Source organism: Harmonia axyridis, chromosome 1, assembly GCF_914767665.1.
Source record: "Harmonia axyridis chromosome 1, icHarAxyr1.1, whole genome shotgun sequence".
Lineage (NCBI taxonomy): Eukaryota > Metazoa > Arthropoda > Insecta > Coleoptera > Coccinellidae > Harmonia > Harmonia axyridis.
The window spans coordinates 25,440,724-25,458,027 of NC_059501.1; the positions used below are offsets into that span (position 1 = coordinate 25,440,724).

A 17,304-nucleotide genomic window follows, 5' to 3' on the forward strand; every position below is an offset into this window, starting at 1 on the left:
TTTTCTCATTTTTTCTATTTTGTCTCCTCCTATAAGAAGCAAAGAGTAACAAGCAAAGATTTTCTATCAAATACATTTCAGTTGAAATAGAGGAAAATATTCACGTCATTTCCAACACATGGATTTATTTCGTGAGAAACATAGGGGGGCTAATATGTTTGGCAATGTGTGTATTTATTTTTTATTCCAGTCTATTATTTATTAAACACTAAAAGACTGTTACAATATATTCTACTCCAGAGTCTTACAGCTCCGAGATTTTATTTATATGTCTAAGAACAAGTAATTTCAAGTTTAGTTAATATTCATTATTTAAAAATGTGTGCAGTTTTGAACTCGAGTCTTTTTCGTGGTCCTAGAATTTTAGAGAATAGAAGGCTTTCTCCTGTGTTTTCCCTGCTCAACTATTTCTCTCTCCATTTCTCCATTGTGACATCACCGGGAAGTATGGATATTCCACAGAACTGAGAAAGCCAATAAAAAAATCAAAACCAGTTAAATCTCCTCATTAGACCGGAGGTAATACGATCTCCAGCCACATTTCTATCGCCTTTCTTCATGCCTGTTTGAGTGGAACCTGATCTCGGAGCAAAACAAGATTTGCTTCGGCAATTTACCATCGACTTTGTATCGGCTAACTGGTAAAAGTAGCAAAATATCTTGCCGAACCCCAACGGAACACAATTGCGTACCGAAAACACAGGAAACTCAAGAACAAATGAACATACATTTATTGCCAATAGTTTACAAACAAAGCCGATGGCGAGAAGTGTGAATAAGTTTTTAGGAAACCATGCGAAGCGACTGTACGGTGCCTCGCCAGTGAAATGTTTTGAAACAACTGCACAGAATCGTTAAAGTGTAATTTACGACAACCGTAAATGCAAAGGTTATAATATTTTTAGTATGTGCATATGCATGCTTTTACTATATTGATGCATTATGCCTCGACGTACGGCTGAATAACATGTACGATCTCGTTTCGCACAATGTCTGGTTTGTGCGCAGGTCGCATTGTTGCTGGAATTAAGTAGAATCGACCTCCAGCGAGCAGGTCTATATTCGTTCGAATTAAACCTGAAATTGCGTCAAGTTTGATGGTGGAATTCTAGAATATTGTTCTGGATAGTTTTGCGAACGCCATCGAGTTATGTTGGCACTTAAAATGGAAGGCTAGGAGAATCTTTGTTCAAATTCATCAGATGTAACTTTTATATTGCAGCTCGGCGGATAGGAGCCTTCGTTTTATTTTCGAGGATGTAACATTATACAAGCAATTTCGAAAAGGTGATGTCAAACCTCTGCAATTTTAAGAGGCATTCAGAGGGAATTTTCTGCATAAACTTCCACTCAACTGGAATTTCTCTCTATGCGATTTTGATTTAAGTGGATTCGAAGTGGAACAAAAATCAAACAATATTTTTTCATGATTTATAGAAACAATTATTATATCGTCTTGGTATCAATTATTGGTGGTCTCTATGTTTTCGGTTAATTTTTTCTGAGATGGAGCCCTAGTTTTCTGTCTGACCGCAGCCTCTTTGGTGAGAAAAGAATTGCAAGCCAGGAAGTTATCCTCTATCTATGGGAGTACCACAGGGATCTGTATTGGTACCTTCAATTTTTTTGTTATTCGTTAACGATGTTCCTGGTTATATTAAGGCCGAATATATCATTCTATTCGCTGATGACACCTCGATAGGGATCTTAGCGAGAACAAAGGACGAACTTGAAACGAAATGCAATACGATTTATCCTGCATTTTTCAAATTGGTGCTATCACTTATGTTGAATCTGAACAAAACCGAAATAATCCATTTCCAATTATGATAATCTATTCTTCGTGTGCCTTTTGTTATCAAATACAGAGGCAACCAACTTAAGTCAGCGTTGAAATTTTGGGTGTGCACGTTGACAGCAGTTTAAGATGGCAGTTCCATATTGATCATCCCTGCAGAAAATTGAATGGGTCTTTTTTTGATTTATGTTGCCTCAAGAACTCGCTACCTCTGGAGGGTTTGCTTGTCATTTATTACGCCCTGGTTTTCGCCCATTTGTAGTATAATGTCCTATGAGTTAATATAGCAGCGAGTACCAGAATTTTCATAACAGAAGAAAGGTGTATTCGACTAATATTCAACCTAAGACCACGAGAATCATGCAGGTCGATATTCAGCATAGAATCCTTCCATTGTCTTGTATTTATAATTTGAACTTTCTGCTGTTTGTTCACAGTAAGTTGCCGGTTCTGGATACCACTTCTGGTTTTCATTTCTACAACACAGGACATAATTTCACCATCTTCATTTCGACAAATAAGACATCTAGATTTGAATTAGGTATTCATGGCTTGGCTTGATATTCAAGCTACTAGACTCAAGCTCAAGCTCAATTAGCTTGGGCTTGGCTTGAAATCAACTCAAGTTCAAATTAAGTACCTAGTACCTAGTTTTTCAATGTCAAGTCTAGTATTTATTTATTAAGTACTTGATTTAACATGGAAAAACTACTACTTGACTTGAACTTGAGTTGATTTCAAGTCAAGCTCAAGCTACTTGAGCTTGAGTCAAATATTGTCAAGATTGTGGATTATGAAAGGAATGGATGAAAAAAAAAACCAGCGAAATGATTCTGAAGAAATTAAATTACACCGTTAATTACACAAGATCTAAGCCCAGATATATGCTAATTTGTCTGACAGATATCATGAACTCTACAATCCATAAATATGTTAAAACATGACGTATACTCATTCAACAATTTGTTTTATAATAGACTTTTCAGTGTTTATATCATTATATTTTAGTTTTTATACATTTAACGAAGTGTTACTGTTGATTTGCAATAGGTATTCTCTGTACCCAGAATAATCATCTTCCATAGTCCGACGAAAATTATAACAAAATGCTTCTGAAACCCTTTTAAGATATGATAGAATTCGAAATGGTTAAATTGGCAACACTGTGCCATTTTTTGACATTTCTCATGTCATTTATGTTCAGTAGGTTATCCCTTTTAATCACGGAAAGATGCAAGTTTCAATCACATTTACGAATTGTCAAATTGTTTCATCAAAATCAGTGCTCATTTGCGAATTTTGAGAGTAATTTGAAAAGCCTTCATGAACGATATTACTTCAGTTAATCCATTCACTATTCGTCATATTCCCTTTCAAAACTGTCTACAATATGACGAATAGTGAGTAGGTTACATGAACAATTTCACTCAGTATTCTCAAAAGATCACTAATTTCGATAAAACAATTTAACAAGCTTCAAATGTTTATGATTGTGTATCTTTCCATCACTAAATGACATAACTTACATAAATGACATGAGAAATGTCAAGAAATATAACACAATGTTGCCATTTTAACAAGGACGGATTTATGGAGGGAAGGGATAATGGGAGTAATTACCCCCCATAAATATCGAAACCCTGAAAAAAAGTTACGAACCGTGGTGCACATAAAATATTTTATGCAATAATTTCAAATTAGTAATTTCCCAAATACTGCAATCAATGACAACTTTCTAAATACGCGTTATAAGCAAAATCCTTTCAGCACAAATCAAACTGAAAAAACGGGAAGTCTATAGCTATTGTAGTTTTCGAAATCCCGCTCGTTCAACCATAATCAATTATTATTTCATTTACTTGTACATATTCTGTTTTATTCTGATTAATTTGTTTTTAAGTTTTGAAGAAATTATGTTTCAAACTTTATCTGAGGTGACTAAATGTTGTGTACCTGATTTATTGGTTTTGAATCGTTACTACCCCCTCCATGAAAAAGAGCTATATCCACCCTTGCATTTTAAACATTTCAAATTGTATAATTCCTATTGGAAAGCCATATTCTAGATAAGAACAGAATCCCAATTCACTTGTTACTGAGAAAAATGCAGGAGGATAAAATACGTCAGTTCACATACCAGTTAGAAAACTACGAATAACATTGATTGAGCAATCTTGAAGTTTGTATTTCAAATGAAATTTCGTATGCCGAAGCACTGGTCACGTGAGATACTGAATTATTTAATAAAGACCAGTTTTGCTGAAGAAATTACGCGAATAACTTAATCATTGAGCAATTCCCGGTACTTCTTTGGCTCAATCGTAGGTGGACTTGCCATTGAAATTGGTGTTTTGGATATTTATTTCGTCACCCAAAGTACTTATCAAGTAAATTGATGAAATTTATTCAGATACTCTTCTACTATTCTCCATTGTACTCAATACGTTCTAAATTTTACTCAGGCTTACTATGAATTTTTTTTTCAATTTGGTTTGCATGTCAGATGGATGAAGCATGAATAATTTTCTGGAACTTCAAACGTTATGATGCAGTTTCAATTTTGCAAATCAGAATGTTGAACTAAATTATCCCTTCTCGTCCACCTATATCAAAAGCAAAAATTCACTCCTACATATTGTTTTTTACTGCAATTGATAACAAGTAAAACGCTTTGTTTTGTTGTGATATAAGAAACACCTTCCAACGAGTAATAAAATAAATCAAAAGAAACATTAACAATAATGACGCTGATGATAAATTTTATTCCTCTGAGAATTTATGGATAGCGAATATAGATAATCTATAATTTCCCAAATACTGCAATCAATGACAACTTTCTAAATACGCGTTATAAGCAAAATCCTTTCAGCACAAATCAAACTGAAAAAACGGGAAGTCTATAGCTATTGTAGTTTTCGAAATCCCGCTCGTTCAACCATAATCAATTATTATTTCATTTACTTGTACATATTCTGTTTTATTCTGATTAATTTGTTTTTAAGTTTTGAAGAAATTATGTTTCAAACTTTATCTGAGGTGACTAAATGTTGTGTACCTGATTTATTGGTTTTGAATCGTTACTACCCCCTCCATGAAAAAGAGCTATATCCACCCTTGCATTTTAAACATTTCAAATTGTATAATTCCTATTGGAAAGCCATATTCTAGATAAGAACAGAATCCCAATTCACTTGTTACTGAGAAAAATGCAGGAGGATAAAATACGTCAGTTCACATACCAGTTAGATAACTACGAATAACATTGATTGAGCAATCTTGAAGTTTGTATTTCAAATGAAATTTCGTATGCCGAAGCACTGGTCACGTGAGATACTGAATTATTTAATAAAGACCAGTTTTGCTGAAGAAATTACGCGAATAACTTAATCATTGAGCAATTCCCGGTACTTCTTTGGCTCAATCGTAGGTGGACTTGCCATTGAAATTGGTGTTTTGGATATTTATTTCGTCACCCAAAGTACTTATCAAGTAAATTGATGAAATTTATTCAGATACTCTTCTACTATTCTCCATTGTACTCAATACGTTCTAAATTTTACTCAGGCTTACTATGAATTTTTTTTTCAATTTGGTTTGCATGTCAGATGGATGAAGCATGAATAATTTTCTGGAACTTCAAACGTTATGATGCAGTTTCAATTTTGCAAATCAGAATGTTGAACTAAATTATCCCTTCTCGTCCACCTATATCAAAAGCAAAAATTCACTCCTACATATTGTTTTTTACTGCAATTGATAACAAGTAAAACGCTTTGTTTTGTTGTGATATAAGAAACACCTTCCAACGAGTAATAAAATAAATCAAAAGAAACATTAACAATAATGACGCTGATGATAAATTTTATTCCTCTGAGAATTTATGGATAGCGAATATAATTTTTACTCTGCAGAGATTTATAGAGTGTAGATCTGATTTAAACCATGGATAATGGATAATATGATGCGAAAAGAATTATATTAAATTATAATCAAACACTGGAAATCGTAAATAAAGAATTATCATTGCTTTCATCATACATTACAAAATATCTCGACTAATAAAAGAGAATCTGATTATACATATCATTCCTAGTAATTTAAATTAATCGGATTCTCAAGCGAGTAGTACATATATCTACTGAACAATTTTTGAACAAGTTCAAGGTATTCTTCAATTATGAATGTACCTTCATCTATCTGCCTCCAAGCTTCCTCTTGATCCTCATTTGCTTGCTTTAGTATTACATTGACTAACGCTACCATTCTCCATGATATTTGAAACTTATCTCTAATCCTTTGGCAGAACTCTAATAGTATTTCGGCTTCTTTTCCTGTTGAAAGAATGAAATTATGTTAAACACATTGAGATGACAATAACGATTTCAAAATTAGGAATCTCTGCAGAATGTCTAAGAATAATGAAATTGAAATAATTGATTGCTTTGGGATGAATCATAAAAAATAATATGTACATCGATGTTCAAAATAATGCCAATATAGCAAAATTCAGATACCATCATTCTCACAGCAATGAAAATGGACATCCCTTCCAAAGCTGATGGATTCTATGAGTTAGATTATTTACAGGGTGATATTTTTGATTGCTCGATATTCAAAGCACCTTTGCCTTTCACAAGAATGATTGTGCTTAGTATGAATCCATACTCAAGACATCGTAACCTACTCAATACTTATTAAACTTAAAATCTCCTTACTAATCTTTGACAATTCTATAGAGAATTGTTGAGAAAAAATCATTTCAGCAGGATTAATAACTCGGAGAAGATATTTCCGTACATCTGAATAGATAATTTACTTTCAAGGGATTTCATTATACCTTTCTAAAAACACTTTATTTACATGCTTATTTAGCGCACCGAAAGTGGGTAGGCGAGAAAAATTTTACGGTGTGCTAAAGCCTAACTTACATACCAAAAAAAAAGTTTTCTTGGCAGTTCTCTAGAAACTGCAAATTTTTTGTATATTTCCTCAGTAACGGGATAAACAACCCTTGTTAAGTGAAAATATTTGGATATTTTCCGTGGAAATATTGAAGAAGAATTCACTGGAGGAAGAAATATCACATGAAGCGGTAAAATAAGTGTTTTATTACTGTTCAAGAATCTACGTGAGGAATATGAAAACCAGTAACGTCTATTTTGCAACTAGTACCAACAAAAGAAAGTTAAAAATTTAGGTGATGATAATCTTCTCATTCATTTGTCAGAAAAAAACAAATCCATGAAAGCTTCAATTTCATAGAGTTAATTTTGAATGCCAAAAAGTTGTCTGACAGTAAAAAAAAAATAAATAATTTACCAAACGAGAAAGTATAGGTGACACACCGAAAAGGATCAAAGTATTGACTGTTAATCAGAACGCCAAATTCAAATCAGTGAAGCACCAGACGAGAAATGGGTGCTGAGTGAAATTGTTTCGATATTTGTCATATTCGGTGATTATCGAAAAGATAACCTGATTCGTTTGACTTTTGAGGATGTGGAATATAATGGTTTTCGATAGTATTGCTTCAAGTTTCGCAATCACAAGGATGGATGGCCCTGTTGCTCCATACACTCGTAAGACGTATCTAAGACCTGCACACATTAAAAGTAAAATATTATTTATTGCATGTTTTGCGCAACATGCAGGTTGTCATAAAATCAATTATACAACCTTCAACATGCTGAACATCTGAATCAAACATCAGATTATACTGGGCACGGCTTAAGAAAATCTTCAGCATCTATGTTATTCGATGGCGAAGGAGTTTGCTTACTTCAAAAAGGCGTTCCTCGATTGTGGCTGAGATCTACATCGAAGAAGAAATGAGCGACAAAATTGAAGTTAACCTCAAAATACAATACACTGGGAAAATATCAGAAACTGAATACTAATATAGTAGCACCCTCAACTTCATCAGGTCACAGTCAAAAATGAAATAGCTTCTGAAGGATTAGCTATTTTCAACAACACAATATGTATGTATATATTTTTGTAAATATTCTAAAATACATGATTTTCGACAATTTGTAGTTTTTAGGTAGATATAATGAAGAATATCGTTCATTACACGTCCATAAATGTGTTTTCCTTGCTTGCATAATTTCCTGTTGGAGACGCAGCCGACCACGAGAATTTGAGCACTGACGGAAAAAACCTATTTTCTCGAACGAGTGCAGAAAGTTTCACCAAAAAGGATATTTGAGGAATTACAGCTATAGAAAGAAGTTAAATTCCAATATCCTCTATAATAAAACTATTGTAGCTGAAATGCTCCCCCACTGAATTAGGACCAATGTAATGTACAGTATTATTCTTCCAGCTGGCGCATAATATCTACCACAAATATGTTTTTTTTTGTTCACCCACTTCTACCACAGTCGCAGGCATCAAACTACGATATATTTTCATATCTCTTAATATTTGAGTTTCCTTTCTTCAAAAATGATTACCTAACGACTCTTGAAGTCCCCATCTTGTGGCTGTGATCAGTAAGGGCCAGAAAGTTTTCTTCAGATGCCAAAGGATGGTGGAGGTTATAAACTGAGCTGACGAATTTACAAATCTATTATTCGGCCAATCGTGAACTATGCAGCTCCCATTTGGTGGCCAAGAGCAAGAATAGTGAAGGGGCAATTAGCTCTGAAAAAATTACAAAGAACAGCGTGTATGTCTTTCACTGGAGCATCACGCTCTTGTCCATCTGCTGCCATGCAAATCATCTTGGACCTTCCTCCTCTAGATATCTTTCTGGGAAGTGAGGCGGCCAGATTGGCTCTCGGGGTGGCAAAGGAGCATGTCTGAAAATTAGCGACAACTCAGGAATTCTTGGATGCTGGTGGATATAACATACTACTGAGACACGGGTTTCAGAAAAACTTCAATACGATATTTTCTAGTCGTGAGAGATGCCGATGTCTTGAAAACTGGATATCGATGAGTGGTAGCCGGTCTACTTGGTCTCTTTATCCAATTAGCCATACCAATGGGTTTCCGCCCTTCGGTGTTCCAGGTAGGAACCTTTGTTGTAAAGAAGTTCGTTGCGCTTTGTACGGAACGCAACCACCGAAGTGCAAAAATATAAATATGGTATCCTACAGCAGAGTAGCCCTGCTAGCACTTGACTCCCCACTAGTCAAGTCAAAGGTAGTATGGGAAAGTAAAAATCACTTAAGGTACTCGGACAAAGAAACCAAGTCAACCTTGTTTAGGTGCCTGACTACACCTAGATACCCGGCAATGAAACAGCAGACCAACTCAAGGCCAAATGGATCAATTCTCTTCACCGTTTCAGAGACATTTTGTGATTTCCTAGCCAGCCATCAAACGAGAGTTGTTAAGGAATGGGAACAAAAGAACAGAACACAAGCTGTTCTGGCGGATAATCAATGGTCAAAGACAGACCAAGCAACTTCTCTTCTACTCGACGAGCAGGAGTAAAAAGTTCTTCCACTCGGTGAATAGGAATTGAGGAAACTGACGGAAGTACTCACGGGACACTGTCCTGTGAGGGATCATAGAAAAAGCATCTGAAGACACATGTCACTACTTCTGTCAAAGAGCCACTGAGATATCCAAACACTTGCTTCGCGAATGTAAAGCTGTTCAACGGAAAATGATACAACACCTTGGCTCTTGGTTTTTTAAGTTGGAACAAATGATAGATATAGCCCCCAGAAAGGTGATAAAGTTCATTGATATACTATTTCCTGACTGGTAAACAGCGTGGAAGTGCACAAAACATCTTAGGTCAAGGTGCATGCGTGGTTGGATGATCCTTCGCCCACCTCTAATCTGATCTTATCTGAGTACTATATAAAATGAAATACTTTTTTTATGTTTCGTATCCATTATATTATAGCTCAATATTTTTTGTGTGAGACATAGCTCGTAGAAAGCTTACAGGAAATGAGCTAGAAGAAATTGCTCAAAAGTCATTCGATGTTAAGACTTTATTATTAAAGAAAAAGTATGCTTAGAAACAAGTGTAAATATAATTGTCAGTAGGTATTCTGATTGCAATAACTATAAATGAATATGATATCAGCATACTCTTCCGCGCTGTAATTTTTAAAAGAAAAATTAGGGTTGAAAGGAAGTATTTATAAAGTTGAAATATTCTATACAGGGTGTCCCATAAGTGGCACGTCACAGTGACACCGGAGGTAGGTCAGCTAAAGAGGGACCCAACCAGCCTAACATGACCCCAGTAAAAGTTGCATGGTTTTCGAGTTATTACCAAATTACGTTTTTTAGTGAATTTTCACCTTTTTTAACATTGTCAGTGTCAGAATTCTGCTGGAAAGCTCTCGAAGCTTATTGTTTTTTGTTGTAATGGAATCTTAAATAGTTATTTAAGATGACATGAGTATGATTCTGCCAAAAAGTTATGTGGATTTCCGTAAATTAATGGATAAATCTTGATTTCAATTGCTAGCAAAACGAGAACTCCGACTTTGGACACCTGCTGTGAAAAAAAAATCAATTTTCTTAAACTAATTTCCGATATGGTCCGGGCTGCGTCGAATACGCGTTCACGCTGCGTGAACGCGTATTCGACGCAGCCCGGACCATATCGGAAATTAGTTTAAGAAAATTGAATCGTAATTTTATAAATGGTGTCATTTATGCATTAGAGTCCGAGGGAAACAGTTTGGACATTTACTGTAAGTTAGATTTAAGAATTAAATAAATAATCGAAAGTTAAGTCTGTTTTTAATTAATTTACCTTTTTTTTCAATAATATTCTTTTTTCGCTTCCCCTAATCCATCTTCTTCCCTATTGTGACTCTAACAAATAATAACAAAGCCCGGTATCAAATGTAATGTCATAGCAAGCGGCAAGATTACCTGATAGCGGGGTTCCTAGTTTCAACTTAGTTAAGTAGGGCATCGGTAAAATGATGAAAATACCTAGTTTTATGGGCATAAGATTCGTGTATTATACCATTTCTAAATCTGTCTAAAATGCCCAATTTTTTGATGTTACTTGCTCGTTTTGTTTCAAGGATTTTTTTTTCACAGCAGGTGTCCAAAGTCGAAGTTCTCGTTTTGCTAGCAATTGAAATCAAGATTTATCCATTAATTTACGGATATCCACATAACTTTTTGACAGAATCATACTCATGTCATCTTAAATAACTATTTAAGATTCCATTACAACAAAAAAAATAAGCTTCGAGGGCTTTCCAGCAGAATTCTGACCCTGACAATGTTAAAAAAGGTGAAAATTCACTAAAAATCGTAATTTGGTAATAACTCGAAAACCATGCAACTTTTACTGGGGTCATGTTAGGCTGGTTAGGTCCCTCTTTAGCTGACCTACCTCCGGTGTCACTGTGACGTGCCACTTATGGGACACCCTGTATAATATGTTAATTTTTCACACAAACTTGTACATATCTACCGAAAATCGAAGCTCCAAAAAAGTACACAATTGTGTAACTTTTAGTAAACAACACAAGGAGTTGAAATTTCATACATCGGCATTTCTCTCTGTTCAGCGACGAACGCTCAAAAAACGCCTAAACCAAAAGGCATCGTGATTTAAACAAAAATTTTATAGCAATTGTTGACGACTGTAAGTACCTATATATGAAAAAACGATGAACAATCAAATATAACATTAAATTTATTTCTATCCAATGCGAAGGCGGCCATCATGATGATGGTCAGTCCGTCGTTACCAAGCCATTATGTTTTTATTCAGCCAATAACTCATCATCGACATTCGCTGAATTTTTTCTCGCAGATCGGTAGACAATCATCCTGTTAATTTCAATAGTGAAATATCTCTTAAGTCTGAGGACTCGCCATGTTTATAATTTACGAATCATAAATTTGAATATAAAGGCACAATGGCATATGCTGGATAAACTTCCAACGAATGGATAAGGAAAACCTTTTATACACTCGAGAATGTAATAATTTATGAGCAAATTTATGTGTATATAAGACATTATAAGTTACAGCTTGGGCATAAACTATTTTGTAATAACTCAATGGAGATAATTGAAGTTGATGAGACGGAAAATGCACATTTCTTGTACCGGATGATCAGCTAACTTTTTAGGTGGAAACTACTTCCATGAAGTAGTTAAACATTGAAATTATCGTTCAAAAATTTTATGATCAGGAAAATTCACCGAGCGTTGGTATTTCTAACACATTCTCTTGATTATTAGATATAATACTATAGTTGGATACTCACGGCGAATCTATTGAATTTACGTTAACCTCTGCCCATTAAAACTGATATGTGTATTCTCCGAGTAATGTACGAAATGTTGCCACTGATTGGGTGTGTAGTAAATAAGTTCAGGCTACTCAATTAGTTATTAATTAATGATTTTCCTGGAGGCTCGCTATAGGCATGTCTATTTTCCCACAAAGGCGATACTTGTACAAACCATCAGATGATGATTGATGTTCCCTTGAAAAAACTGAAACTACGAATATTAAATTTTTTTGGGAAATTATGGCTTTTTTTTCAAGAGTTATTGAGTATTTAATGAAAAAAATCTGGGTTGAAATTATTCCCAATCATTAAAAGTTCAGCTCATTAGGTAATAGTTGCTGACTTTAAATTTGTCTCTAATGAAGTGTCTGTCGAGATTGCATATTATTAAGAAGGGAAAGACCAATATTTTCACAGAAAAGGCATTGAATAAATAGAGGAGCTTTGGAGTACATGCATTACTCTGGAAGGTCACTATGTTGAAAAATTAAATCGCTTTTTTGAGAAAACAGGAGTTTCTATTGGTAAGAACTAATTGGGTGAAGTGTTACCTATAATTTGACTACCTACGATTTCAACAGAAAAAAATAACGACATGCAAGGCTTAATTACTTGTCGTTTTTTCATACCTATAACCATGTTTTAATTGATAGATTCTGTATTTTTTTTCCTTTTTTTTGGCGAAACTAAATTTCACGTGGTAGGTAATAAATCCAAAACTTCTAGTTATATCTGACTAGTCGATAAATGTATCATTACCAAATCTCAAATTTACATGAAAGCTAATTATGTTCAGCTCAAGTATGAGCAAAATTTCACTAGCAGTGGTGTCCCTCTGAAAAACTTGCTAGATCCGCCAGTTACACATTTGGGCAAGATTTTTGAATTTACAATGTTTCCATGATTCTATACTGTGCAAATAATTTTCCACGATTTCTCTTTTTACCCAGTAATTGCTTGGCGTAAAGTATAACTTTCCGCAGTAGTTGAAAAAATATCTATTTCGACATTCCATAATACCTAATTGATACATATTGTAGGTCATTCATAATAAAATTTCTTTGAAGAGATACCTATCGAAATCAAATACAGTTATTCTATTTCCACTCTTTAATTTTATATTTGATAAATGTTTCGCTTCACAGTATAGCTTCTTCGGATTGTACAGGGTGGGCAAATAAGCGAGGTAAGCGGCTATATATCAGGATCCACTCATCGTGAGTAGATCCGTGAGATTTCTCCCTTTCCCCTACCCTTATTTAATATCGTAAAATCGAAAGTGAAAATTCAAAAAGATATAGAATTTTCCAAAGATTACAGTGATGATTTTTTTCTTCAATTTTCGAGTGAAATTCATTTTTCTACTCGACGATAGCTATTATGCCCCTAGCGATAGGGGTATGAACTTCAAAACAATTTTAAGTGTGTTTTCTTGTACATTTAAGTGGTGAAAATTTTTACCGCAAGTGTCTACGATGAGTGGATCCTGAGATAAAGCCGCTTACCTCGCTTATTTGCCCACCCGGTACATTTTGTGTAACTGTAGAAGTTACTGTGTAACGAAATAATTATTATACTAATAATTGAAAGTGAAAATGGAATAATTGTCATTTAATTTAGATTGAAATGAATTTCCATCAAATAAACACCGAATCAAACCAATATTAGAAATATTTATATTCAGGACGACGTATACTTACCACAAATGGATATGTAAGTACAATCTTCATGAGATTTAACAATTTGGACTGAATACTAAAAACTACTTTGATCAAAACATTTAAAAAAATAATGAGTATTATATGTGAACATCTAATATTTCAGGATTAAAATAATTTTAAAAATGACGGAATGGAATTTTTTGTTCAAATCACTCCTATGCTTCTTCTTGTAGTTCTCTTCTAACCATGGTCCACTTCGTTCTTCTTTCTTCATCTTCGTTCAACACTTCTCTTCAAATGGCCTACATGGAAACTTTCACTTACACCTAACTCTTTGATGAAAAACGAAACAATGAAATAAAAAATCTGCTGTACAAGCTATACATTGGTAATGATGAAATTTCATATGAGGACATTGCATTTAAGTCTAAAGTTCACGCTCTTGAACGCTGGACTGGAGAAGCTTCTTCTCTCTTGATTCTTGTTATCTAAACGATTAGAGAAAAGAACCATGCATTATTCCACAAGAAACTAGAATAAAACTATGATAAAGAAATTTTGACTGAAGAAAAAGAATTGAAGAGAAAGAAATGAAATTTTTTAATTTCTTAATCATCCATACTGACGTGTAGTACTCCTTAATTCGCCTCCGTCGTACATGTTCAGATTGTGCATTCTTGAGTATTCGTTCACTGCCCTCTTTCCTGATTGAAATAAACATCCATTCATTGAGAAAACTGAATTTATTGTTCGAAATGAGTAGTCCAACAAAGCATGGAAAAATTGAATAAAAATAAGACTTCGTTATGGATATTTATTTCCAGACATAAATCACTGACTTGTGTAGATTTCGATAAAGAGATTGTTTCAAGCATTTTAGTTTCAGTTTTTTTATAATTTTTAATTTTCGATATTACGATTTTCTTCTTCTTTACTTTGAATATATTTTACAAGGTGATGTGCAGAAAAAGATGGTATTGAAGCCATTGTGCACAATTTAGTAAAACATTAGAATTAATTATTCTCAATAATTATGAGTTAAGCACCTTAAATTTCATATAATTGTTTGTTATTTCCTCTACCTAACAAAATCTCTAAATTACTCCAAAACAGCCGGTATTTCTAAGTTGACACTATTTGTCAGTATTTCTATTCTATGATATCCATGGGTTCAGTTTAAAGGGAATACATTTTTTAATTCGTGATCATCAAGTCCAGTTGCACCGTTTTAAAAATAAACATTGTTTTCATAATCAATGTATAGTATTAAACGATGTTTATGATTTCTATCGATTGCACTCTTTGCGAATTGCCGATGTTTAGCTAAACAGCAGATATATTTGGCAACGTTGTGAAATTTCGACGGTAATCATAGAGAAATAAGGAATTTCAGTTTTCTAGTAAAATATTCTGTACTTTTATGATGTTAGAGTTATTAATTGTTAATTTTTGTAGATACTTCTTCCGTTACAGTTATTAAAACTACATCGATAAAAAAAATCCAAAATGAGTTATAAATTATTATTTTAAATAATCTGAATCTTCGAACCGTATCGTTTGAGACCTTGATGATAGACTGTTTTTCGAGGAACAACCGAGCAAAAAATGCATTGTAGACAGGTAGAAAGAAAATGCTTTCAGCAGTTCAATGCTTCTCTTAGAAACTATAAGAACCTATTCGCTCAAAATTCGAAACATTTTATGTTCTATATTGAACCACAAAGCCTTCAAACCCTATTCATGAATGAAGCCAAATATCATTATTGAACTGAGAAGTCAGGACGTGATAGAACGTCTAAAAATATGAAAAAAAGTTTTCATTGACTTGCCCTAAAAGATGCACCATTTTCGAGATATAGAGTGTTGAAATTGAAAAAAAAAAGTTTTTTGTATGTGGTAGCTTTGCATAGAATGGAATTATGGAGATTCGAGTTCGGATAATTATTCTATTGGGTAAAAGGAAATAACGAACCTCATTGTGACATTCACACATGTGCACAAACTTGTGAGCATTGGCTTCACCCATATATATTCATCATATTCATTCTTTCGAATACCTGTGATGTGGCCATACGCTAAATAAATAAATTTCCAACACCAACACGTGCAGAAAATGTGATTATGAAATGAACTGTTAATTATTTCCATGCTCCTATGAACCACACATTTTTTTTCACAATTATCTATAAACATTTCAAACCTTCGAAAAAATTCCCAATAATAACATAACCAAACAACTATTCTTCTATTTCTAGTCAAAATCAATTTTCTTCAAAATTTTTTTCCTACAATAATAAATATTTTTGAAAATATAACTTTCCAACTTTAACTCAAAAATGAGTATTCAATATGCCAAAAATTTCGTATACCGGGAATTTTTTCGAATAATATCGCTGCAATACAATAATCAGCTTCCATATGGGCACATATTCTTCTCAAGCATTGTGAGCATTTACAAATGTAATATAATAAAAGATAATATATCAATTCAAAATAATAGATCCTTGAGAAATTTGTGAGTAAATTCGACTTACCTTCGTCTATACGTCTTGATGCTTCTTCCAAATCCGCTCTTGCACCCTTGAGTATGGCGTGCATCAATGGCATCATCTCCCAAGGGTACTTGAACCTCTCCAGCAACTTCTGACAGTCTTCCAAGAGGTCTGTGCTTTGAGCTGAAATTAAATGCAGTTTTGATGTATATTGTAAAATGATGTTATGGATGGAAATTTCAGATTTAGATTCAATACCTTGTGGTCTAGAATATCCGAGTTTGCATATCGAATGAAGTTTGTAAAATGCTGGCAAAATTTTTTTTTACTTCAAACATTATCGTTTAAGAGGATTTCGGCTCGAAATAGTGATAATTGATTAACTGCAGATCTAATTTGAGATTTGCATATTCTCCAATATCATAAAAATTTAAAGATTCAAAATTTGGTTTTGATTGCTTACCAGAATCATAGGAAATTCAATCAGAATATCTAAATAATCTTTCTATTTTCATTGTCTACGACAAACGATCCGATTGAGTTGAAATTTGACGTGTAGGTATAAGCATGATAACTTTTGAATTTTTAATGTCAAATTCCATATCAATCGCTTGACCAGAACCAGAAAAGGTTCAAGCAAAATATGAGAAAGGAATACCTAATATTTACATGACAATAAATCCATCTAATTTCAAATTCAGTTTGTAATTACTATGTGAATGAAATTGTCATTCAAATGTTCATGCCGAATTCCTATAGGATCGGTCATCTTCATCCTTCAATACATAAAACATTCTAACAAAAGGTAATAGTTTGTATAAGTGCCAATAATGAATAATATAAATAGATCTAGATTCCGAATATAGAAATTAATTCGTTGATTGTAGAGAAATTTACAATAATCGAGAAATGCAATAAAAATAGTGATATACATAAGTCTGTACACTTTTACACGAACGTGTTTATAGATATTAGATGATATATTTTCAGTTATTTTTTGGAATGGATGAATCGATAGTTTATGAGTGTTAAAAATGCAAAATTTTTCCCTATAAATATATTTCTCTGTTCAACTTAAATTGTCTATTTAATAAGGTCAATGGTCATGATAAT

The 17,304-nt window shown here is 33.5% G+C and overlaps 2 protein-coding genes across 7 annotated transcripts in view; one reads left to right on the forward strand and one right to left on the reverse strand.

Annotated features, from left to right (window-relative positions):
• LOC123671307 overlaps positions 1–17,304 on the forward strand; it is a 174,972-nt gene that overhangs the window by 89,735 nt on the left and 67,933 nt on the right. The gene's annotated exons all lie outside the window — the stretch shown is intronic.
• The window catches only part of LOC123671306 (protein doublesex-like), a 190,077-nt gene that overhangs the window by 71,661 nt on the left and 101,112 nt on the right, over positions 1–17,304 (reverse strand). Inside the window, exons 2-4 of one of the 3 annotated variants that reach the window (XR_006746074.1) lie at positions 16,234–16,374; positions 14,326–14,403; positions 13,739–14,187 (exon numbers count right to left, since the gene is read on the reverse strand). Coding sequence is in view for 2 of the 3 variants with exons in the window: in XM_045605057.1 (XP_045461013.1) it covers positions 5,986–6,129; positions 16,234–16,374 (285 nt within the window). In the remaining variant the exon portion in view is untranslated. Of the gene's footprint in view, positions 1–5,985; positions 6,130–13,738; positions 14,188–14,325; positions 14,404–16,233; positions 16,375–17,304 lie in introns of all 3 variants that reach the window. The other 2 variants (XM_045605057.1, XM_045605058.1) reach the window with 2 other exon arrangements.